This window comes from Condylostylus longicornis, unplaced genomic scaffold, assembly GCF_029603195.1.
Source record: "Condylostylus longicornis isolate FDR11 unplaced genomic scaffold, ASM2960319v2 ptg000135l, whole genome shotgun sequence".
In the NCBI taxonomy this organism is placed as follows: Eukaryota; Metazoa; Arthropoda; class Insecta; order Diptera; family Dolichopodidae; genus Condylostylus; species Condylostylus longicornis.
The window spans coordinates 942,090-969,357 of NW_026578103.1; the positions used below are offsets into that span (position 1 = coordinate 942,090).

Below are 27,268 nucleotides of genomic sequence, written 5' to 3' on the forward strand. Positions count from 1 at the left end.
TGGAAAAGTGATAAAAGACGATTCCTTTTTCAAGTGTGGGACATTTTACCATTAATTAATACGTATTAATTAATGGTAAAATAATAACATAATAATTAATGTACCATTAATTTATATGTATATATTATATGTGTGAATAAAGAGTTTAACGTTACTATTAAGTATAAAAGTTTCCCGTTGGGCACAATAACGGACGCTTTATTCTACTATGAATTATTCAAATAATGCTGGTAATAATACAAGATTAAAAATGAATTTCCAAAATTTTTCTGCTATATAATTGAATTTTAAATGAGAATTTTAGGAAAGAATCGAATTTGTGCCTTGTATTTTTTATTTTAAAAAAATATAAGGTTGTTAGTCTGATTTTTATAAATTCATTATACCCGTACGAACGTATGTTCGAAGGGTATACTAAATTTGCCCCACCGCAAATTGGATATATGTACCCCGACTATGTCCATTTAAATTAGTCAGTTATGGTATATGTATTCGCACATAGGATAACAAATTCTTACGAGTATCACAGAGTTGACAAGGTCAGTTCTATTTTTTCTCTTCTTTTAAAAACTAATTTTTATGAACTCTTTCTATAATTTTTTTTTAAATCGCAGTATTGTGCAATAATATTGAGTTCTTTTGTACTATAATTGGGTTTAACCTCGCTCTATAGTGTACTGAAAAATCAAACAACAGTTTGAAAGATTCTGATTGTGTAAGATGATTCTGTACTGGGAATAATAACTCTGCCAATTGTAAGAATCAAATAAGAAAATAAAAGCAAAACGATGCAAATTCTACATACTTGCATTATTATAAAAAGTTTTATACTTCAAACAAAATTCTTTATATTCTTTATTATAATCGTAAATTATAATGATTCTGACATGCAATTTCTGAGCAAAACTCATTCATCCGAAATTCATTCGTTCTTATTAAATTTGAAATTTCGGAATCCGAACAAATCGAATTCTATATTATTCGGATTTTTATATAAATAGTTCATCTTCTCCTTCTTTAGCACTTTTCCAAAAAATTTTTGAAAAAAAGTGCTTATTAATATATCATACAGAATTTCAGCAGGTGGCTTAAACTTACTTCAAAAAAAACGATTTAACGATGAGTAACAGGAAATTTATGCGTTTCCTTATTATTACCGATCGCATTGCATACTGTAAGAGAAGTTTGCAATGTCACAAAATTTCGGATGTCGAGTTTTCGGTGGAAACGAACTTCTCCATGAGAGAAAATCATAAATAAAATATTTTTGGAGAGACGTCTGTCTGTCTGTCTCTCGGTCAGTCGGTCAGTGTGCGCACACTTGTTTCTTAAGTTCCGCAGAACCGATTTTGATGAAATTTTATATATAAGTTTATTTTGGCTTGCACGGATTGGTCAACTTTTGATATATATAAGGCCTCGGGAACTGGACCTTTTCGCGGATCGATTCTACATTTTTCCGCATATATTTAATAGTTAACCAAATTTTTTAAAATTTAACATTTAAATTCGGGGTTTGGAAAGATTATATGTCGGAAACCGAACTAGTAGCTGATATTACAATTTACGGAAATAATTGATGGAATCTCTTGAAATTTAATCTTTGAGTTCCAGTTGCTTCCAATACTAATTGGCGAACTTTTCAGTGAATTCGGACGGCACAAAGCGAAACTCTACTAAAAGATAAATGTACATTTTTCTAGGTATGGTAACTTAAAACTTACTAACTTTCATAAAATTGGAAAGAAAATGTTTCAACAGCGTTTTTGATATAAATTTTTTTATTATAAGATTTCGTGTTCTATACATTTATATTTTTTTAGACACTTTTCTTTAATTGGACGGCGGCAACTGAAAGCCACGTTGATTCATCATTCTTTTGGGGTTATTTAATAACACAAATTCCAGGAGGTTTTATTGCATCGAAATTTGCTGCTAATAAAATATTTGGTTTAGCAATAGTATCATCAGCAAGTCTTCATTTATTTGTACCATTTGCGATGGAATTACTTCGTGGTCATATTGTTATATGGGTTCGCGTTTTGCAAGGAATCTTCGAGGTAAATATATTTAAAATTGCTTTATGTGCTCTAATATATTATTAATGAAATCAACGAGGCGAAGTAAAACGAAAGAAAAGTTATATAGAAAAGCACAAAATATTTGATTTTATAATCATTAAAAATCTTTCGTATTATTTCAGAAGAAAAACAAAACTAAAAAACAATAAATCAAATACTATGTAATACAAATAATCACATAATGCGTACCTACCTAAATATTACTTAAACTCTAGAAAGGACATTTGAAAAAAATAAATTTAATTCATCTACGTAAAATATTGAATATCTTCTAAAAGGATTGAAAATTGTTATTTTGTAGCGGGTGATTACAATCTCTTCTTTACCGCTTGTTTCGTATTATTTGAAAATAATAAATTCCATATACTTAAATTTCCGTTTTCTTCATAATTTTCATTAAACTTGTTTTCTATGTCTATACGAAAAGATATCAAAAATCACCCAAGCAAAAGAATAGAATAGATAGAAAAAATATAATCCTAAAAAATCCCTTTTTGAAACATTGACTCACAATTATTCTTATTTCTGTATGTTACGGCAAAACTATTCAAAATAAAACCAACGTATTATTGTTTATATAAACCAACGTATATAATATATATTGGTTTCTGTTTGATGCTTTCAGTTAACCTTTTGATCGTCATAGCCATATTGAGTATTATTGCAATTGTTATAAAAAGTATAAAAAACGCTCGAAGGGTGTTTTTGAAAGTGTAGTTTTTAAGGTTAGAACTGCAAAGCTTTTAAAGCTTTATGTACAGATTAAATGTGGATTAAATTTTACAATATTATATAAATATCAATCGCAGAGATATTAAAACTTTAAAAGTTTTCATCAAATCTAGATAAATATTATTAAAACAAAACAACTATGCAGGATTATAGAGAAAAGGCAGATAGACGAGCTTCTATATTGCCTATATGAGCTGCTGTTCTTTATTAGCCATAAGTTGGGCACACTATTTTGTTGCTACTTGAACAAAAGTTCTATACTTCAATGAGTTTATATTTTTTATACAACCCTCTATTCAATTATGTAACTTATTCGTAACATTATTATTATTATTTTGCCATTCATAAAATGTTTCTTACTGTATAACAAATACTTTTTTTTAAATCATGAAAAAAAGAAAAAAGGGAATAATCTTATAATATACACATATGAAAATAAATCTTTTTTATTATAAAATTTTATAACAAAAGTCGGATTTGCTTGGAGTAGGGGTTAGCTAGCAGTTTGAAATGTCAAGGCAAACAAAAGAGTTTTCCTTTTTTTCAGAAAAAAATGAAATTGGAATTAAATCTAACAAAACACAGTAGTAATATTTTGTATTAGATAAGATGACGTTTTGTTATTATTTCTGTAGAGATTGACGTGATGAATATAGAATTTAAATGGCTTCAAACAATTTTAATAGTCTATAAAAACACAATAACAACAAAAAGGAAAAAATTCTCTTTCACAGTTTGATTTGTTTAAAAGATAAAAATTTTCCGATTTTTCATTTAGGTAGCTCATATTTCATATACAAACACTTATAAAAGTAAACATGAACACATATACATATTATATAATTTTAATTCCAAATATTTGTGTTTGAAACTATTGAAATTTTACTTTCAATTCATATTTTTGAAATTAGGGCGTAACATATCCCGCTTGTCATGGTATTTGGAGATTTTGGGCTCCACCATTAGAACGATCTCGATTAGCAACATTAGCATTTAGTGGTTCATATGCCGGTGTTGTTGTTGGTCTTCCACTTTCAGGAATTTTAGCACAAAATTTTACTTACGGTGCACCATTTTATGCATACGGTATTTTTGGTATTACATGGTAAGTTAACCTTTATAAAGAAGATGATACTTTGTTACAGTACTTTTTTTAAGTATTATATTTACGATTTTTATAATAGGTATCTATTTTGGCTTTGGTTATGCTTTGAAAATCCTCGTAAACATCCAACAATTAGTATACCAGAATTAAAATATATTGAAAAATCATTAGGTGAAGTTTCAACACATACAACGATGCCATCACTAAAAACTACACCATGGAATGAAATGATGCGTTCAATGCCAGTTTATGCAATTATCGTAGCAAATTTTTGTCGTTCGTGGAATTTTTATTTATTAGTATTGTATCAGAGCGCATTTTTAAATCATAAGTTCGGTTACAAAGTCGAAGAAGCCGGCTTTGTTGGTTCAATACCACATTTAATAATGACAATTATTGTGCCTTTTGGTGGTATGTTAGCTGATTATTTACGAAAAAATAATATATTAACAACAACAACTGTTAGAAAATTATTTAATTGTGGTGGTTTCGGTATGGAGGGGTTATTCTTTTTAGTAGTAGCACATGCAAAAACACCTGTAAGTAAATTATTTCAAATAAGGATTTCCGATAATAATCAAAAATAATTTGTTTTATTTACAGGCAGGAGCAGTAACAGCTTTAACCTTTGGTGTTGCATTTAGTGGGTTTGCAATTTCTGGTTATAATGTCAATCATTTAGATATCGCACCAAGATACGCTAGTATTTTAATGGGTCTGTCAAATGGCATTGGAACTTTTGCTGGCGTTATTGTACCTTACGCAATTGAAGGTCTTATTCATGCTGATGTAAGAAATGAATTAAAAACAATTTTTCATGTTGCATAAGTTTATTTAAATTTTTCCTCTTTTTTTCTTCGAAAAATGTATAGCCCAAAGGATGCTGGACAACCGTATTCACTATAGCAGCTACAGTTCATTTAATAGGCTGTACGTTTTATGGAGTTTTTGCAAGTGGCGAATTGCAACCATGGGCTGAACCAGTTCACGAAGAAAAACAAATATGGAGTCCAACAACAGCTGGTTTTAAGGAAACTACATTTGTAAGATTTTTCATTAAAGCATACAAAAATATTTTGTTTTTTCATAGAAAAAAGAAAATAAAATCCTTATGATTTTTTCCTTGCAAATTAATTAGTATGACTAACAACACTATGCGTTTTCTATCATAGAACCAAGCTGATGAAACATCACAAATGCAACAACAAGGTGCGATTACTTACGGTGCTACAGGAAATGCAACTGTAAATCCGTTTGGTGGTGCGCCGACTGCACCTCCTGGTGAAAGTGGAACTTTCTTTGAACAACATTATGACCAGCCGCCACAATACACTCAGGAAGGTGTTATCCCACAACAACAACAGCAGCAATATGTAGCACCTTCTAGTAATCCATTTGCTAATACAATCGCCGAAGAGCCAATTCAGCCTCCTCCAACAGGTTCGTATATGCCTGGAACAACGTATGATCAAACTTATTAATTTTGAAGACAAAAAGACAAGTAAATTTTACGAATATATTTTATTATTTAGTTAGAAACTAATGACGCAATATCCTAATGCAATTGCGATTTTACTGATATTAAATTAAAAAAAAAAACTTACATAAATAAGAACCGAACAGTTTAAAAAATACTATAAAACATAAAAAGGAAATATTCGAAAATTACAACAAAAAGAATGTTAGCAAAAGATCAATTTATTTTCTCTAACTAACTACAAAAATTAAAAATATTATTAAATTTTGTTGCAAATATTCTATTTTACATTGATGTTAAATTGTTATACTAATTAATCGCACGTTATTTTAAAACTGAGGCTCGATAACTAATTGATTAAAGAAATAATTTTTATGTTTTTAACAACTTTTATGTATATTAAAAAAACTCTATAATTATTTTTGTTAGAAATTTTTTAAGAATTGCATTATTATTTCTGTTAAAGCACGCGCATAATGTATTTGATATATATACGAGTACAAAGTACTACCATTTTTTTCGTGCAATAAGTCGTGAAATTATTAAAAATCAACTATTTTTATAGTTTCCCTATTAGCAAATCAATTTGTTGATTTAATTTAAAAAATTCTTATTTCTTGAAGAAATATTTTGTTTGAAACTTTTAAATGAATTTTACTTAACTTCTAAAACTTAGTCCAAATACAAAAAACCAAAAATAGAAAAAAATTAAAACTCTTTGAAAAAAGCAACTAAGAATACAAAGAAAAAACATATTCATATAAATATATTTATAAAATATATTTTTTTTAATTAATACGCTTATTTAAATTTTTAAAAGAAAAAGGTTACCATTTTATCTAAAAAAATCGTTATTTATATATTATATGTATATATATGCATACATATTATATCTATATGTATATATTAGATGCATTTAAAAAATTATATATGTGTATGTACATGAATTTATAACAAGTGTCAAATTGATGTAAGATTGTTATATTTACTAATATTAGCGTATATATAAATTGGGATACATTTTGAAAATAATGTCAGAAATTTATTTTTACAAAAACTTTGTATTTAATTTTACTTACAAGTAAAATAGCTTAAATCAAAAGCGATGCACTATAATTTCTTCAATTGATTCACGGTTTTTTTTTTCAAATTTTATTATCAAAATTTTAAAAATCATTTTCGTAAAAACATTAGAGAAGCTTATCTGCAGATGCAGTTAGATAAGTTAAACTTTTATTTGAATTGGAATATTTTTTAATTTAAACATACATAATACATATATATTATACATAAGTATAAGAAAAATTAAAATTTACAATTAAAAGTTTCGAATATCTATGGATTGAATTAATATATTATATATGTAGAGTTTAAAGACATTTTAAATTTTTTTACTTTTTGCATGTGCACATACATACATACATAGGTACCTTATTAATTTAAATTTTTAAAAAATAACCAAAATCCAAAACTTTATGTTCAAGATCCAATTTTAATATGTAAAGTTTTAATTAATAGTTTAAGCTAAATTTGACTGTACAAATAAACTCAAATTCATTTACATATGCACATACATACAGAAATATGTATTCATTTTGATTAAATACGTTATATTTTCAAAAAAAATGCATATTTCCGCAAATATATATATATATATATATATATAGATATACACACATATATATACATATATGAATATATTCATGTTTCAAAAACAAATTGTTAACATAAAAAAGTTATTTAAACAAAATATAGAAAAAAATATAGAGATAAATAATTAAATTTGTTGCAGAAAAATAAATATACATATAATAAAATTCATCATAATTATGAAAATTTAACTAAATAAATATAATAACAATAAATAAATATAACTAGCCATATGTATACATATGCATTCCATTTCATATATAACATATAAAATAAAAACTATATACATACATATGTATGTTTTTTTTATTTATTTTAAATAAGAAAAATTACAAAAAAGAACTAAAATCATTCATCAATATATACTCACCAATCATGGTATTATAATCAATTGAAAAATTACAAGTAAGTATAGCAAAATTAAAATATATTACATATACAATTTATATGTATGGACATTAATGAAGTTACTTCAAAAATCGTGATATAATTACATTTTAATTAACGAATATATTATGAATGATTTTTATTATTTTAATTCATATTCTTAATTATAATGAAAAAATATAAATATTCTTTAAACCAAAAACATAATTTTTAATAAATTCATTTTATTTAAATTTCTGTTTTACAGATATTCTCATTTTACTGATATTAGTTTTATATGTGGTATTATTTTATTTAAATTTTTATTTAATATTTTTTTAAATATAGAATAAATTTTATCACACGGCCAAGTTTGTATTTTAGATTTAACGATTAATTATAAATAATGCACTAAACAATATATTAATAATGTTTCTAGTTAATTTTCTTCTTATATTTTAAAGTCATGAATATGAATTATTTATGTTATTCATGTATAATGTATGTTGTATATATTTTTTAAATTTTAGCCCATCAAATAATATTACCATTATACATACATATTTTTTTTATTTTAGAATATAAATTTTATTTCAACTCCCATAATAGGAAATAATTTTTATAATGGAAAATGTTAAAAATGTTTCAATTTTTATCATGTAATTGACTTTATTTTACACTCATTTATAATTTCACATATACGTATGTAAAATATAGATGTATATACTTACAACATTTTTTACAATAGTTTGAAAACTATATGTAAATATATAAATCATATATATACTCGTATATATTTGTATATATACATATATATAAAATATTCTTTTCGATTTTTAAAAATTAAATATAATAATATAATTTTATTATATTTCTTTTAAAATACATTTTATTCAGAATTGATATTTGTATTGAAAATATTTTAAAAATTGTTTCTATAAGTTAAAAAAATAAAAATTATGATTTATGATCAAACATTTAAAAAAAATTTGCTACGCTATTCAAATTGAATACACTAAACAACATGTTTATAAAAAAGTTTTTGGAGGTATTTTTAAATATACCTCCGAAATCTAAAATATGATAGGGCTAACAGTTTTACAAACGATTTTAATTTCGTTAAATATAAATCGTGTAAAATTTTAAGTCGTATTAGTATTAAAAAGGTTCGTCTGCGCATAACATATATTTTATAAGAAAAATATATTATTTTATATGATAAATTTACTAATATTATTCACTTAAAATAATAAAAAAAATTAAAATACTTTTACTAAAATTTCAATATACCTAAATAACATTTTCTATTATAAGAAATTTAGAAATACACGTTTCATAAATTAAAAATATCTCATTTCATTTAAAATGAAAAAAATTTTTTAATATAATCCAATCGTGTACATGATTGCACAATTTTATGTTGTATATAAGAAATATTCTTCTTATTTATTTATAAATTATTGTCATATTTACAATTATTTTTTTTTTATTTATTTAACTCATTCCCATATAAATTCTGCAAAAACAAAACATTTAATCAAGTTGGAATTGAGAAAAAAAAATAAACTATTGTAAAAATATTGTTTTTTAAATAAAAAATTATTTAAAAAACAGTACTTTCACAAATTTCATGCATATATTCTCGAATAATGTTATTCATAAAGCCAAATCAAATAATGTATTATAATTTTATTTGTATGTGTTCATAGATATGTATTTGCATGTATATAAATAGGTTTGTTTAATTCACAAGTTTATCCACATACATATATGTACAGATTCATATAAAATACATACATATGTATAATTAAAATAAAACTGGACTAAAAATAAAAAAAAAACAATAACGCAAAATCAATGCAGCACAAATAATAAAACAATGAAAAGTATTAACATAAAGTAAAACAATGCATACATAATACAAAAAACATACATAATACAAGTATAAATTTCTTACCCTGCTGAAGCAATTATTTTTTAGATAGAAATAAAAGTAAATATACATTCATATATTATATAAAATATACTTCTGCAAATTCAATATATCCATATAAATACAAAAAAAAAGATTAATAAAAATTATATATATGTACATATGTACCTACTTTATTTGAATTTAAAAGGCACAAGATTAAAAAAAAAAAACAAAAAAGGGAAAACTAGGACAAAATTAAGGTAATTGTATAAAAATATTTAATTAAAAAAATTAACTTGCAATAATATTAATAAATTATATTTTATAAGTTAAATCAATGTAATTAATAACATATAATATAAATAAACATATTATATAATGTAATTTAAATTCTAATATTAGTACATTAAAATACTGCTGACAGTAAAACAATAATAAAAAAAGAAAAATAAAATTTTAGTTATTAAGAAATAGATCAAAAATATTTACTATAATAATAAATTGTAAAAAAATTAAAGAAAAATTAAATATATTGCATAAGAAGCTATAATTTATAACACATATTATATATAAGAAAATTAAAATTAAATTATTAAAATTCAAAAAAAAAAAAAATAAAATTATTATACCACAAATTTTTGTTTTTAATAAAAACATTAGTTTTACTTTTTATTCTCATTTTATATTAAATATTAAAGTTCAAAAAGCAAATGGAAAACAATGTTTTTACCGAAATATTTATTTGAGATCCAAACAATAATTTTATTATATTAAATATTCTGTATAATAAATAAATGTATACATTTTTAATTATTTAAATATTCGAAATTGATATAACATAATAACTATCAAATCAAACCTTAAGTATCACGTAACAAAATGTATAATTATTTTTAAATGCATTTTTATTTTAACTATATACTTATAGTTTTTAATAAAGAGAGTAGCTTAGAATAAGCGAGCGATCCAATTTCATTATTCTCGGATTATACCTACCGATGTATTTAGTTTATATTACTTATTACATATATTGTTATGATAAAAAATTACTTATCATTACTAAATTACGTTTTGTTATATTCCTATACCTATACTAAATTATATTTTTTAATCAAAAACTCAATGAAATTCATTCGTGTGAAACTGCTTATGCTAACATAACAATATATACAGATAACATTTTTTATATTTTGGCGAAATAAAATTAAAATTGTTCGAAATTGAAATACATATTTTTTAAAAATAATATTTTTCTAATTCATTTCGTTCGAAACGCATTATCGTTTAACGTTAATCGTTCCAAAATTGAAATACAAAGTTAATATCCCTTTTTAGATTAAATTATATACAATTTAAGTTTTTAAAATTAATTTATAAATATCTTGATTTTAGCATTTAATTACATATATATTTATATATATATATATATACTACGTATATCATATAAAATTGTTCCTTTTATTTTTAACTAAATTCTTTAAAACTTAATATTTACTTAAGCATATTACATAATTGTAATGTATAAAAACTTATAAAAATGATATAGAAATCGTTAATTATTGTTTTATTAATAAATTTAAATACATATTTATCCATATACAATATAATAAATAACAAAAAATATAAATTAAAACTATGTAAAAAATTTACATGTACATAATATACTAGTAAACATAGTTAGATAACCTACATGTTAATGTATTTTTTTTAAATTATATATTAAGATTATTGTAAATTATATAAATAAATATTAAAAATTATAATTTTAAAAATGTAAGTATTTTAATTTATATTTCTCTTGAATATATACAACTTCAAAGAACTAAAAGAGTCAATTTTATTCATTACATAATATATAATAAAATACACATAAAAATATTATAGATATTATATAATTATACAAAATAATATAAATATAGAATTAGAATAAAAGTTTAACTAAATTGAATGGAAAAATCAAATATATAAATATTAAAATTAAGAAAATTAAAAATATTTAAAAAAAAATAAAATAAATATTAAAATGAACTGAAAATATTGTAATGTATTGGTGTTGTAATCATTAAATGTATTAAAATGAAATTATAACGCATATTAAAAAAAAATTTAAGTAAAACAATTGAAACTACAAGCACACATATAAACATTAAATAATACATATATATGTATATATGTAAAAATTTATATTGAATAAAAATTTTTAAAAGTTAATTAAATATCATTATATTCCATTATAGCTTCAATATTACAATTCATGAATGTGATTTCATTTCTCTTGAAAAATGAGTAGCTAATTCAAAAAAAAATTAATATTATATTTATGCATGTTTGAAGAAATCAAAATTTTTAAGCTCATTAATACTTGCCAGTCAATTGATTTTTATTAAATCATTGAAAAGCAGAATAAAATAACAATAAACTTTGCTATTGGTGTGATTACATAAATTCGATACATTTTAAAAATTATTAGTATTATACTATGATTATAAAACGGTTGAAGATATAATAAATTTTTTACAAATAAAAAAAAATACCTAATTTAATTTTTTCGCTTTTAAATGATTTGAAATGAATTCGGTACATAACAATTATATTGTCACCAATAAAAAAATATATTTTTTTCCTTAATAAATTAAGAAATTCCACAAATACGGTTACCTATGTACAAGATTATTTTTCGTATAGAATAATACAAAATATAATATTATTTCCCATTGAAACATACAACGAAAAATTTGTCTTCAAAATATTTTATTTGTACTGTTAATTATTCCATTTCACTAATAATTTCAATTTAAATTGTAAATACATTCTAAAATTTTTCCAAAATTTACAATTTAGGCTACAAAATAAATTGGAATGGCACAGTAATTTTTTCATAGTTATGCTTTATTATTTTTACTGTTATAAGACTTTTATGCCCAATTCAGCTTTCAAATGCAATAAAATAACTGAATTGCGTAATTCTACAATCAGAGATAACTAATTGTAATTATTATGTTAAAAAGCAAACAATATTATTCAGACACGATCTTTACACGTGTGGCCGTTTCATAGTTCTATAAAATTTAATTTTGTTATAAACATTTCTATTACAACATTAAACCTTTCATTGTTATATTAATGTCCTTATATCCAACAAAACAGTTAGATATAATGACATTAGTTATGTGTATGTAGACTACAAAATGTAAGTATAGTAAATGAAATAGAATCAAAAATTAAATCTGTGACAAACAAAAAAATTTCCAAATGATTAAGAAATTAATTTAAAATTTTGTTTTATTTCAATTAATTATTATAAATTGTGTTTATAAATATTTAAAATATTAAAATATACAATACAAATGTACAAAAACAAAGTAGCAACAATAAAATAAAAAAAAAACTTAAAAAAAAACTATAATTTTGAGGTGTTACTCACTCTCAAAGGCTGTGCAGACAATAATAATAAAATTAAGTTAAAATATTGTTACATATAACTACATTTATTTCGAACATTTCCTCATAAATATGGCATAATATTTTCCAAAAAAATTTGTACTGTACCCATATTATTATAGAAAATAAACCTTTTTTAAAACTTTCCTCGTTGATCAAATATGTTTAAAAAACAATTGAGATTAAAAGGCATCTATATGCATCTTATGTTAATTTGACTTGTTTAGGTATTCAAGTTTAATTGGTTTAGATCCATGTATATCAAAGTGTTTATTTTAGTATGAGAGACCATCGGGAAAATCCACGTTGAATGAGTTTCAAATGTGTTTGACCTCAATAATCCAAAAATATTCACATTTCAGTGTTTTAAAACTTTTTCTTTTTAACATTTCTTTCTTTTTACCGACCGCATTGCATACAATAAGGGAGGTTATGTGATGGCAACAAATTCTGTATATCGAGTTTTCGGTGGGAGCGCACTTCTCCAGAGTGGGGAAGCGTAAAAAAATATTTTTAAGGAGGAGCCGCTTTGTGGGTCTGGTCTGTCTGTTTGTGTGCGCAAGCGTGTATCTCAAGTTCGGTTGAACCGATTTTCATGTAATTCTATAAGGGAGTTTCTTTTGGCTAAGTCACGGACTGATCAACTTTTGAGATATAAAAAGCCCTGGGAACTGGTTTTTTTTTTCGGCCCCATATAAAGGGAAATAATCAATAAATCTCCTTAAAGATTATATAAATGTTTTGGGACGATGGGGCTCGAAGACCAAACTAGGGGCCGGTTTCACATTTTTTACCATATATACGGAACGGATTGATAAGATTTCTTGAAATTTTATAAAGAACCAAATTTAAGGAAATTTAAATAAAGAGCCAAGGTATGTTAACTCAAAGCTTACTAACGCCCTAAAAATTTGAAAGAAGTGTTTAATACGCCTTTTTATAATCTTCTGTAACACTTTCATTTAACTAGGCAATACAAATTGCGGTCGGTTATGTGCTGATCACAACAGATTTAGTTGTAATAAAATTACAGAAACAAATTTTTGGTAGAGTTATGGACAACAAAAAATTATTTTTAAAAAAATCACTTTTTCTATTTAAAAAAACATAATTTTAATTTTTTTCTTGTGTATTCGTTTGTAATCGTGTGGGTTGAATAATAACTTAATGCAATTTACATATTATAATTACATAGATATGTATATGTTCTATATGTAATAACATATTTATATAATTATAATATATATATATATATATATATATATATATAATATGTATGTTAAAACGTTAATTTATGTGAATCTGAATAATAAAAAATTAGATTAAGTGTACTATAAAACCGTATTTATAAATCATCATTAAAATGCTTGGGTAAATTAATGTAATTCAAACATACATATATATAACATATAAGTTAATAATATAAATATAAGTATCAGACAACATGCATACATACGTTGAAATTCATACCATATATTATATAAACAAAAATTTATTATAAAAGCAAAATTTAAAGTATAAATACTTTTCTACCTGATTGGAGTTTTTCAAACAATTGTACTGAATGCAAGACAAGAATAATTTTTTATAATAATTTGAAACTAAAAAATCCTCTTAAGATATCATAAAAACACATGTAAAATAATATATATTTATATATATATAAACATATATGTATACTAATATAAATGTATAAAAAGTAACATTTCATTTTATGACACTACTCATATATGTACTTATTCATATTAATACATTGTTCTATAATGTAAATAGCGCACTAAAATCGCCTAGTTCAAAGTAGTTTCATTAGAAAATATTTTTAAAACTTAAATAATTAATATTAAATATATATAAAGATGAACATAAAAATGATATAAAATGAAAAAACCATACCAGAAAAATATTTATATAATTAAAAAAAAGATAGATTAAACAGCAATAATTATATAATCAAGTTTCTAACACATAGTAGGTACTGAAATTTATTTATTCAATAATATTGTATATTATGATATGATAATCTCATATTAAATTTTATTTTGAAATAAAGCTAAATTATACCTTACAAAAATAAAACAATTTTTTTAAGTCATTCAAAATTCTATTAAATTTCAAATTATTCAGAACTAAAACTAAAATTTTGAATTACCAATATTTATTATGTATGTATAGTACAAATAATACTTGTATAATTATATTTAATTATAAATTATATAGAAAGATAAAATTTTATGCCGTGGTCCATAATTTTTTCCTTTTCAACTAAATTTTTGATTTATAAAATTATTGTTTTTTTTTTATCGAAAAATTACTTTCTTTCATATAAATGAAGTATTCCTAATAATTTTTATTTGATCACTACACAAGCATTTTGTTTAATGAAAATCTATAAAAGAAACTCGCTGGAGTTTGTATATTTTGCGTACTGCATAATACTCTGATTTTAATAAGACTTTTATAGTCGAAAATTAAATGCTTTTAAATTTTCAGTTGCTAAATTAAAAAAAATGTGATTTTAAATAATCTTTAAAATATTTTTAATTCTATCCTGTATAAACCATTTCCTACAAACTCTACTGTTAAGCACAAATAACACAAATTTTTGATAAATCACACATGTTTTTCACTGAAACAGTTAGCTTGTCAGTTAAGTTGTTTTTTTATTCTCTCATATTATTAAATGTTTCATATTATCACACTGTTGAAATTAATTAAACAAGGATTCTACTAAGATCTCGATCTCCCTAAATTTGTAACATATACATTATATTGTAAAATTTAATAATAATTAAATAATATGAGTTATAAACTATATTACTTGTTTTATACTCAGCAATAAGTACATTGATGAGAAAATTTGGAAAATAAGTATTTATGCCTTTTAAAAATTTTTGTTTCAGGGTTTGTCTTTAGACACTTTCTTATACTTTATTTGTATAAATTTATTTTTAACAACTTCTTTTTATTAATTTAAACGTCTGAATATAATCAAAAATTTATTAGAACATACTTATATAAAAATTTATTTCAATAGCTCCTCAAACCTTAACTAATTATTATTCATAAAAATTTAAGGTGAAAAATTCTAATAATAAGAATTTTCAATATTCGAATAAAAGTTAAATAATGTTAGGTTGTTGTTTTTATTAAAAAAACCCACAATGTTATATTGTAGATTACAACTTATGTCAACTTAGTTAAATTAATATAAAAACCGTTCAAATAAAATTTACATGTTTTAAATGCTTACTCATTTCAAGTTGTTGATGTCTTGAGTATAAAAAAAGGAAAAAAGTATATGTAAATGTTCAAATATTTCAAAAAAAATCTCGTTCATTTAAAAAACTATGGATTCACATAATAAAGAAGAAAAAAAATTGGACTTTATATAATAATATAACAATTATTAATTCATAAAAATCTACAAATTGACAAATTATTCGAATCTGAATATAATTTATTTAATATATTTTAATATATTTATATACATATTGGTATGCATATTTTGAATAAAGTTATAATATCTTAAGAACATAAGTATTATTTTATAATTATAAAATAAATTTAATTAATACATAGCTTATATATTGTATAACAATTTTCCAATTATAGATATATATTGTTGCATAACATATAATAAATGAAAATAAGAAACACATCTTACAGATACATATTAATATATAATTATATACTTATGCAATATATGCATACATATTAATATAATATAGTGATATGTATTTAACAGCATAATTTTATCTAGCAGAGAAAAATCAATGAAATAAAAGAAAAAAAAAATAAAAATGAAATAAAACAAAAAAAGAAAATAAATAAAGTTTAATTATATAAAAATAAATTATGTAATTTTGTTTTTATTAATTCAAAATTTTCCTTATACAAAATTACAACAACGTATAGATCCTTTTTATGCATAATACTTTAAAAAATTTTCGAAGTAGTTGGGAATATAGTTCGTATTAATGGAAATATCAAATATTTGGCATTTTTATTTTCTATAGCTATACACATAAAATATGAAAGCATCTTTGGCATTCATTTACTCTTTTCTATGGGATATTGTAATGAGGGATATGCTGCAGTTTCAATGTTATATTGGCTTTACAAAACCTTTGAGTTACAATGAAACATTTTTTCAGTGGACATGATTGTTTTCAAAATCCATATTATATGTCTTGAATCATTTTGAAAAATTCATTACACTTCAGTATTAAAAACATCAAATGAACCGTAATCATAAATTATTACTGGAAAAAATCGTATACATAGTATTAATAATTTAACATATTTTTCTAAGTCAAATAAGATACACACCTTTTCCAATTGCAATTAGTACCAATCAGAACTTATCTAGTTTTAAGTGTTTTTAGCACTTTTCCAAAAAAAATTTTAAATAAAAGTGCTAATTAGTTTGACTCTGTCTGTCCGTAGACATGTTTACGAAGCTTTTACTTGAAGATAGAGAGCTAAAATTTCATACATAAATTATAAATTATTACTAGAAACTCATTTCCCCACTTTAAAATGTTTAACCCCTCAAACCCCAAAAAGGCCATTTTTCAACCAACTACCAACAAGGAACCATAAGCATTTTTCAAATTATGCAAACGCAGAAAATAGTGGCTTGTTTCTTTCACCACGGCAAACTTTACCGTTACCTAACATAAATCCCGTTTTTTCCAAATTTTGATATCATTTTTCTTCTAGACCGAGAGGTTTAGGAGTGTGAAATATTAGCAGCTTTTCGACCCTAATTACTAGTGCATTTCGGTTAGACAAAATTTTTTTTCACCTCCATCACCTCTCAAGTTATCGCCTTTCGAAATGCGCAACATTCGAATTTTTAGCACCTTATATTTCTCTAATTGCAGAAAGCTAACGGAAAATACCATGTCATTAAAATATGTAATTATTTTTCTTAACTCGCGCAATTAAGACCTAATTTATTAAATTCGAGCATTATTTTAACGCCTTTTTAATTTTTACCGACCGTATTGTGTATACAATAGGTAGGTTATTTCTGTGGCAATATATTATAAACGCTTAAGTCGAGATAAGACAAAATTGAGATATAAGCACCATTGAATTCAGCGTCCAAAAATTTATATTGTGTCAAATTTTGGTAAATGTAGCATTTTCCAGTCCTGAAATATTGCCATTGATATATTCGCTTAACTCTGTTAAGTGAATATCTGCACAAAATATAATGACTTAACTTCACTTAAGAAAACGAAAATACATATGATATTTTATTAAATTTTCCTAATTCAAGTTAAGTTATTATAAGATATTAAAAATTTTTCGGAAAAAAAATTTAGTTTTAAAAATTATAACAGCTTATGTCGAGATAAGCTTTTATATTAAATTGGAATTTTTTACAAGTATTTCTTTATTAGAGTTAAGCGGTTACAAAAAACTAAATTTTGTTTTGGCAGTAACCTAAATCGTTTTAAGTTTTTATAAAAAATTCTAACGGTTTTTTAACTGAATCATAAGTATTGTTAAGCGTTTACATTGAATGCATCATTCAGTCTTATTCTTGAGTTTGATCAAATATTATGTGAGTGTTTATAAGTGTTTTATATAAAATCAAATGAAAAATTGAGAGTTTTTAAGGAAAATACACTGCCGAAAACAAATTAAAAAAAATACAATTGAAAGGTAATTCATACTATATTATAGGTATAAAAAAAAAATTAAAATGTCATCAAGAGCGAAAACTATGTTAGAAATGGCTAGAAAAATTGTTGGAAGTCGCCAGAATCTGAATGGTAAGTTTATTCATAATGTCTTTTAAAAATAATTTGAATTAGATTTATTATGTACAAAGTGTGACAAATATTTGGAATATTACAATTTTTTCATAAAATTTTATGACACTAAATTTTTAATATCTTACATATAATAGTAGGAGTACATAAGCCTAATATTAAAAAATAAATTTTTGCTTTATTTATTATTTTCATTATCATATTAACAGACTATAATATTTTAAAAAATCAGAAGTTTACTTTTCTTTTTTTTTTTAACGATTATATTAGTTTAGTGTAATTAAATTTTGTGCATATTATGAATAAATAATAAATTATGGGCTATGGTTTTCTCTTATTATTTTGTAGAAACAGCTGAAATAAATAATTCTAACGCTAATGTCAACAAACAAAAAACATATTTTCCTAAAGCAACACCCTGCTGTTCAAAAAATGTTTCAGACTTTAATAAAGAAATATTAGGCCACATAGAGGATTCCGATGACTCATTAGCAGATCCCAGCTTTAATATTTCCCAATGTGAAAGTTCATCTGAAACTAGTAGTAGGGATGGAAATACTTCGGTGTTAGGGAAACAAATTGAAGAAAATGTCTTGCAATCGGTAGAAGACGAAGATGAACTCGATATTTCAGCGAAAATTGATTCTCAAAAAACTCGTACACTTAAAAGAAACACTGGACAATCCTACAAAAATAAAAGCAAAATTGTATCAGCAAGAAAATTTATAACTTTAAAAGAAAATTGTAGAAAAAATTGTAAAGATAGAATTTCTATTGTTGAACAAAGACATTTGTTTGAAAAGTACTGGAACTTAGGAACCTATAACAAACGAATTCTTTATATTTCGTCTCTTTTAAATATAGAAGATACAAAAACTATAACTAAACCTAAAAACCCAAACAAAACTAGAAAAAGAAAATATTTTATAAGGTATCATGTAATGATATCAAGCAAAAAAGTAGAATTGTGTCAAAGATGCTTCAGAAAATGCTTTGGTGAAACTGAAAGTTTTCTCAAATCTGTAGTAAAAAAAAAAATTAATCATCCTGACGCAGAATTTAAAGATTTAAGAGGCGGAAATGGCAAACCAATATCTGATGATGTGGTATTGAAAGTTAAAGAACATATCAACGCTTTTCCATCTTATGAAAGTCATTATACGAGAAGAGACACAAGTTTCAAATACTTTCACATTGAATTGACTATAAGCAAAATGTACACTTTATTTCAAGAAAAAAATCCGAATATAAAATTAAGTTTGAGTAAATTTACAAACATTTTTAAAAGTAAGTTTTTGCAATAAAATAATCTAAAATATCCTAACTTTGCAATTTTAGACTATTATGTATCTTAAATATTCTAATATTTTTACTAGCTATGAAAATAAAATTCAAAAAGCCACAACTAGACACTTGCAATAGATGTGACTTATTGAAAGCTCAAATTGATGTCGCTAAACAAAATGATCCAGGAAACCAGAAGGCTTTGGAAAACGAATTGGCGTTACATCATGATAAAGCGGAATATGCTTACGAAGCAAAGAGAAGAGACAAGGCATCAGCTTTTTTAAATAAATCTACTCGCACTTACACTTTCGACCTACAGCAATGTCTTCCTACTCCATATCTGCAGAATTCTGTAAGCTTCTATAAAAGAAAATTGTGGACGTATAACTTAACAATCCATGATTGTTATAGCGGCAATGCATATTGCTATATATGGGACGAAACAAAAGCTAAACGTGGTGGCAATGAGATAGCTGCATGTATTTTAAAACATTTGGAAACTTTAGATACTATTAAACAAACAAAACATGTAATTTTTTATAGCGATTCTTGTGTGGGTCAAAATAAAAATTCATTTCTCAGTTCTATGTTTATGGCATTTTTGCAAGGCAGTGCCCACATAACAGTCATAGACCATAAATTTTTGGAACCGGGTCATACTCATATGGAATCTGACAGTGACCATGCCATCATCGAACGAAAAATGAAACGGACAAGTTCAAAAATACATCACCCTAGAGATTGGGCAAACTTCATAAGTACAGTTGGAGTAAAAAAACAATTTATTGTAACCACAATGAATAAAAACGACTTTAAAAATTTTTCTTTGTTTGCAAAATCGAACTTTATTTGGAGGAAACGAAACGAAAATTCTAACCAATTTTCATGGAAAGAACTGCGCTGGGTTAGGTACGATAAGAGTTGCTTTGGGAAAATACAGTATAAAACAAATTTGAACGAGGACGAAGCTTTTGAAGTTCTTAACTTAATTAAAAGAGGTGTAAAAGCTGGTACATTGAAAGAAATTGAAATAATAAAAGAAATACCACGAATAAGTCATCAGAAGAAAAAAGATTTATTAGATCTTCTACCATATATTGATCCAACCTTTCATAACTTTTACCAAAACCTTTCTACAGATATATTGCCGGATATACACCCAGATTTGACAGAATATGATGAAGATAATTTACCTGAGTAATAAAATGAATCAATGTAGGCAATATTTTTACAGATAACATTATAATATAATATTATGTTATTACCGTAGTAAAAATGAAATATATAAATATGTAACATTATAATTACAATGCATTATATTACAATACATCTTGATGAAAATGCAGTTGGTTAAACTATTATAGTTTTATGCATAATGCTTTTTTAATAATTTATGTATAAATTCAAAATATTTTAATTTAAGAACATTGAATGTTTTTCTTATAAATTTATTTTGAAATAAAAAGCATTTCACTTAAAATTTTGTTTTAAAATTCTATTTGTAACATAAGATTCTTTAAGTTGCACGTAATATTTCTATGAAACAGCTTAACTTAAGGTATGTCATAATATATCCCTAATTTAATTTTTATATAAGAGCTTAACTGGAAATAGGTTTTTTACAGTATGTTTTAAAGTTTTATATAACCGCTTATTTCTTTTTTTATTAAATTTACGCTATTTCCCGGGGAGCGGTATAAACCAAAATTTAAAATATTTTAGGGTGAATATAGTCCTTTTAAAATATCTTTTATTTTTCTTCAAATATAAGTAAACTTTTTTAACAGAATTATTTAAAACTTAAAATCGCCGTATTGTAAAATTGGGTTTTTTGACTTAAGCTGTTATAATATATTGCCACAGATTTGTTGATGGCAACAAATTTTGCATGTCAAGTTTTCAGTGGGAACGCACTTCTACATTGGAGGGAAGCGTAAATAAACTATTTTTAGAGAGGTGTCGGTCTGTCTGTCTGTTTGTGTACACGCGAGTAACATTCTCAAATAACACTAATACATTAAATAATTATCTACCCACTTATAATAAAGTTACTTTAGATATTTTAAATAAAAAAGTCTAAGCAGGTAAAAAGAACAAAGGAAGATAATAACATTAACTACGTTAGGTAGACCATTTTAACTTTGTGTTAAGAATACACAATCATCATAAGGGTTGTTAAGTTCTGACAACAATATTAGTATTTAAGATATTTTAAATTGTAATTTAAATAACCATTAAAAAATAAATTGAAAAGGGGAAACAAAAAGCGTTAGATCAGTATTAATAAGATTTTATAAAATAGTAAATATGAGATTGTAATTCAGTTCTCAAATTTTATTATTAAGGTTCAGTTCTAAAAATTGATCTAAAATTCATCTCTTGCGTTTAACAATATTTTTGTTTAAAAAGAAAAATTCAATAAATGAATTTAATAACATTATTTCTAAAATATATAATGAACAATAAAATTAAAAATATAATATTATACATGAATAAATTATAATTTAAATTAAAATATTGTGTTAATTAAAATTGTAAGGTTTGGTATAAAAATAATGAATTTCATCAAAATACCGGTTTTGATGAAATTTTATATGTACGTTAAGCTTATTTCGACTATGGCATGGATTAATCAACATTCGGCATATATCAGGCCTCGGAAACTGGACCTTTTAATGGGGCTATTTTACATTTTTGATCATTTTGAAGAAAATTTTCAAAAGACAATACGCGAAACCTCACACCTTTTGGAAAAATCAGGTGTCAGCCACTGGAGGTTTACTACGGGCGAAATATACATTTTTGCGTATATAAAGAGAAATAATCAAGTAATCAGCATACCATTTCTAAACTTAAAAAAAAACAAAATGGCCGCTAAAATTTACTGTTATCTGTTTTGATGCTGCTTTTCTTTTACACCGTATGTTAAAGGAGTCTGAAATTTTAGCAGCTTTTAGATATTCGCAAATAATTTTATTTGTTAGAAGAAAATTTCTTCCCATCTACACCCCCTCAAGTTATCTGCTCTCGAAATTTGTAAAATTTGAATATTTGGCACCTTATATTTGCGAAACCAAAAGCTTTTTCAAATTTCCATAAACGCAGAAGGTAACGGTGAATTCTATACTATTAAAAAAAGTAATTATTTTTCTTAATTCACGCAATTAACCATTAAAATTGAGCATTTATTTAACCCCTCTTAAAATTAATTTTTGCTTTATTTGAAAGACTGCATAAATCGTTCATCCTAAATATATGCAATCCTAGAAATAGTTTCGTTTATGAATGAAAATAATTTTATTAGTGTGGTATATATTGTATTTTACTTGAAAATACTGTATTTAAAAGCAGTATTTTCACTTGTTGAAGGGAAAAGTGCTACAATACAAACCATTGGTTTGACCCAACTTTATTTGTATTGAGTCTAAATTCAATAAATTGTTTTACTGCCAAATATGTCTGTCAATTGGTTCCGGAAAAAAATAATACTTCTAATAAAATAAAAAGTTCAACTTATAATAATAATAAATAAAGTTTTAATAATAAGTCAAAGAAAAAAAGAAAAATAAATTTGAAAAAGCCATAAAAATTGATACTAACTTAAATAAAATAATATAAATTAAAAGTAATAAATATACTGAACTTGATAGATCGCATAATACAAATACACATTCGCCTTCATCTTCTCTTTTTCAGGTCAGGTTCTTGCTGATGATAATTTTAGTTTTTGGGCATTAGAAAAGTGATTCTGTTACACTTCATAAAAAACTACCAGCTTTTAACAGTTAACTAACTTTTTGCCTAGAATCAAAAAACACTTTATTTCCTAAATTCATGGAGTTACCTACATTGTCATTACAATTGAATGGTTCCTCTCACTTTTTGATGCCTAATAATATTTCTGCGGGTTCTTGTAACATTATTTTCGCAGTCACCTATATTCTAAACCTTTCCATCTTTGCAATACCATCTCGCATTGCGGCACTACTAACGGTACAACAAATGGAAGTAATTATATTACTTATGATAATATTTGTTATAATAATTCAAGCATAAATAATAATAACAACAACAATAATAATAATAATAATAATAAAATTAATAACTGTAGTCATAATAATAATAAAATAATAATAATAATAAAAATAATAATAAAAACAATAAAAAAATTAATAACAATAATATTAATGATAATATTAGTAATGATAACAATAATTTTTTTTTTTTTTTTTTGTCCACGTGGACATGTAGGTGGAAATCCTTTATGGAGATTAGAGTGGGACCGACACACCCTAATACTGTGGGAATCCTTTCGGCCATCTTGGCATAAGGCTACCCACCAAAACCACCTACCTCCCACGGTGAAATCCGACCCGGAACCGCTCTTCGCATTACTTCAGGCCGGCCGGACCGTGCTGTTCTTTTGTTTTCTCTTCCTGTTTTCTTTTTCTCTTTTTATATCAAATTATTCATTTTCTTCTTCGTCTTCTAGATATTTTAGTCGCTTCTTTTTTCGCAATACTGCTTCGATGTAAGCGCCTATAATGTTCCATGTGTCCTCTGATTCTAGCATCATTTCAACGATGTTGTCTGGTGTCATCCGTCCCACGGCCGATGTTAGGATGTTTCGTTCCGCTTCCGCCATACCACATTCAAAGAATGTGTGCTGTGCCGTGTCCTCAATATCTTCACAATGCCGACATCCTGGATTGTTCACTTTTCCCATTCTATGCAGGTAAGCCCGAAAATATCCGTGTCCCGATAGCAGCTGCGTTATGTAGTAATTTACCTCGCCGTGTTTTCGGTTGCTCCACTTTTTCAAATCCGTTATCAATCTGGCCGTCCATCTGCCGTTGCGACCGCTTTCCCAACGCCTTTGCCACTCCTCTATCGTATCTATTCTTACTCGTTCTGCGATATTTCCTCTGTCTGTATCTGGGTCTCTCATATATATCTTCTTCTTTTCTTGAGCCAACAGGTCAATCGGTATCACGTTCGATATCACCATCACTGCTTCTTCTGAAACCGTTCTATAGGAACATGCAACCCGAAGAGCCGCCCTTCGCTGTACTGCTGCAAGTCGTTTTCTGCAATATTTCTTCTTTAACGAGTCTGCCCATATCTCCGCCCCATACAATAATATTGACTGTGTTAAACCCAAAATAATTTTCCTCTTCTCTGGTTTTGGCCCTTCGATGTTTGCCATAAGTCTGCTTAGCTTGTTGGTAAGAATTTCGGCTTTGTCTGCTACCTGATTGATGTGCTTAAAATAACAAGTTTATTGTCCAGCGTAACTCCAAGATATTTTGCTGCTGCCTTTGTTTGAATTTCCTCTGCATCTATTCGCATCTTTACAATTGTAGGAATTCTTTTCTTCGTCAGAACAACTATTTCTGTCTTGGCTTTTGCTAGCTCCAAACCGTGGTCTTCCATCCACGTGTTGACCCTCCGCATTACCTGGTTAAGTTTAATTTGTGCTTCCTCCATGTTTCTCGTCGTAATAACTGCTGCTATGTCATCTGAGTATCCTATAAGAACAGTGTTTCTTGGCATCTCCACTCGAAATATGCTGTCGTACAAAACGTTCCATAAGTCAGGTCCCAAAATCGATCCTTGCGCTTCACCCGCTGTTATTTGCTTTGTTCTGTTGCCATCCTTTGTGTTGTACTCCAACCATCTATTGTTCAAATAATCCTCTATTATCCTTAGGAGATACGCTGGAATGCAAAAATTCTCTTTCAGTGCCTCTATCATATCCGCCCACCTAGCGGAATTGAATGCATTTTTAACATCCAATGGTTGAAAACATTAACCGTTCTATTAGTTTACGCGACGAGGTTTATTACTTTCGAGACTTTAATCTTCCCAAAATATCATGGACGACACATGACGAAGAACCAATTTTGGTTCCAATAGATTGTGATAGTGAGCTGGAATAGTCTTTTGTGGACTTCTTTTTGCTGAATAACTTGCAGCAAATTTCGTCAAATTTGAACCACTTGTCGAAGCTTTTTACTTCTGTTTGGTATAATTGCGTACCCATCGTTCTGCCGAATTCATTGGTTAATGTCGACTCTTTAATCCTTCGATTTCTTTTTCATATTGTATTAACGGTCAACTATGTACAGAGGAGACCCCTTTTCCTACCAGATTTTGAAAGGGCTAATTTTACAATGTTAAATGATTTTTTTTCTGCTTACGATTTTTCTTCACTATTTAATATTACTGTTTGGTTCTTAAAGTAATAATTCTAATTTTCGTCACTTTTTCGTCACTCATTTGCAATGAATTTGGATGATTTTCGACACATCAATAACTTTCCAAAAGGCACTTTTTCCAATTTTGCCGCAAATTCGGCTACAGTTGAAAAATACTTCATCAATTTAGGTTCTAGCTCGTTCTGTATTCATAAAATAATTTTGAGTAAGTGTTGTTCTTTTTTAGCGACTCCTCTATCTTTTGTTTTCAATAAATCTTGCTCCTCAGGAATTTATCCTTCCGTTTGGAAGGAAGCCTTTATTGGTCTAATAAATTCATAAAGATTCATAAGGAGGACAATAAAAGTGATGTGATAAACTATCGTCCTATTGCTAAACTTTCGGCCATTCCAAAAGTTTTTGAACTAATGATATATGATGACATTTACTCCCTTTCCATTTATCAATAGTTGCCAGCACGGTTTCCTGAAAAAGAAATCAACGATGACTAATCTGATGGAAGCGCCTCTGTTTTTTAAATAATATAGAAGTGATATGCACTGAATTGGGCAAACCTTTTGAAACTGAGGTTATTAGGATTTCCCAATATTTTGTTGTAAGTTGGGATGGTTTTTATATTTCTAGAAGGAAATACAGGGTTCTTTTTCATTCATCAGTGCCATCTTTGCTTGTGGGTAGTTCTGGAGCTAGCTGGATAACTTAGAATTTTTGACTTGCAGCATAGATGAAGATATACTTGTCACTATATATTTTGTTTTTTTTTTTATGTTAATAGTTAACTTTTGACATTCTTTCCTTGTTTTATTTTTATTTATCCCAAAAATATTTTTGTTTTCCTAAATAATTGTAGTTTTAAACTTGGGAAATGAAACAAACATCATCTGTGAAAATTATAACTTCAGCATCAATTTTTATGTCAACCAAATCGTCCATAAATATTTTAAAAATCAAAGGGCCCAGAACTGATAAATAAATAGCACTGATAAAACTTTTTTATCTACTTTCAGTTTTTGCACACAAGTTATTATATCAATTAATGCCGATTCCATATTGGATTTTTTTCTAAACGCATACTAATGATTGGAGAGCAAACAATTTTTTTTTAAGAAGCAGCATAATTGGTTGTTCACAGCTTTTTCAAAACTTTGGACATAACTGGCGTAATACATATGGGTCTGTAGTTATTGATATCACTTTTACTACCATTTTT

The 27,268-nt window shown here is 25.4% G+C and overlaps 1 protein-coding gene across 7 annotated transcripts in view; it reads left to right on the forward strand.

Moving 5' to 3' along the window:
- The window catches only part of LOC129614996 (vesicular glutamate transporter 1), a 45,290-nt gene extending 39,160 nt beyond the window's left edge, over positions 1-6,130 (forward strand). For all 7 annotated transcript variants that reach the window (XM_055530020.1, XM_055530022.1, XM_055530019.1 and 4 more), the window contains 6 exons: positions 1,824-2,060; positions 3,725-3,918; positions 3,998-4,457; positions 4,522-4,707; positions 4,791-4,961; positions 5,091-6,130. In XM_055530020.1, the coding sequence (XP_055385995.1) occupies positions 1,824-2,060; positions 3,725-3,918; positions 3,998-4,457; positions 4,522-4,707; positions 4,791-4,961; positions 5,091-5,399 (1,557 nt within the window). In that variant the 3' untranslated portion in view covers positions 5,400-6,130. The remainder of the gene's footprint in view (positions 1-1,823; positions 2,061-3,724; positions 3,919-3,997; positions 4,458-4,521; positions 4,708-4,790; positions 4,962-5,090) is intronic.
- The last annotated feature ends 21,138 nt before the right edge of the window (positions 6,131-27,268 follow it).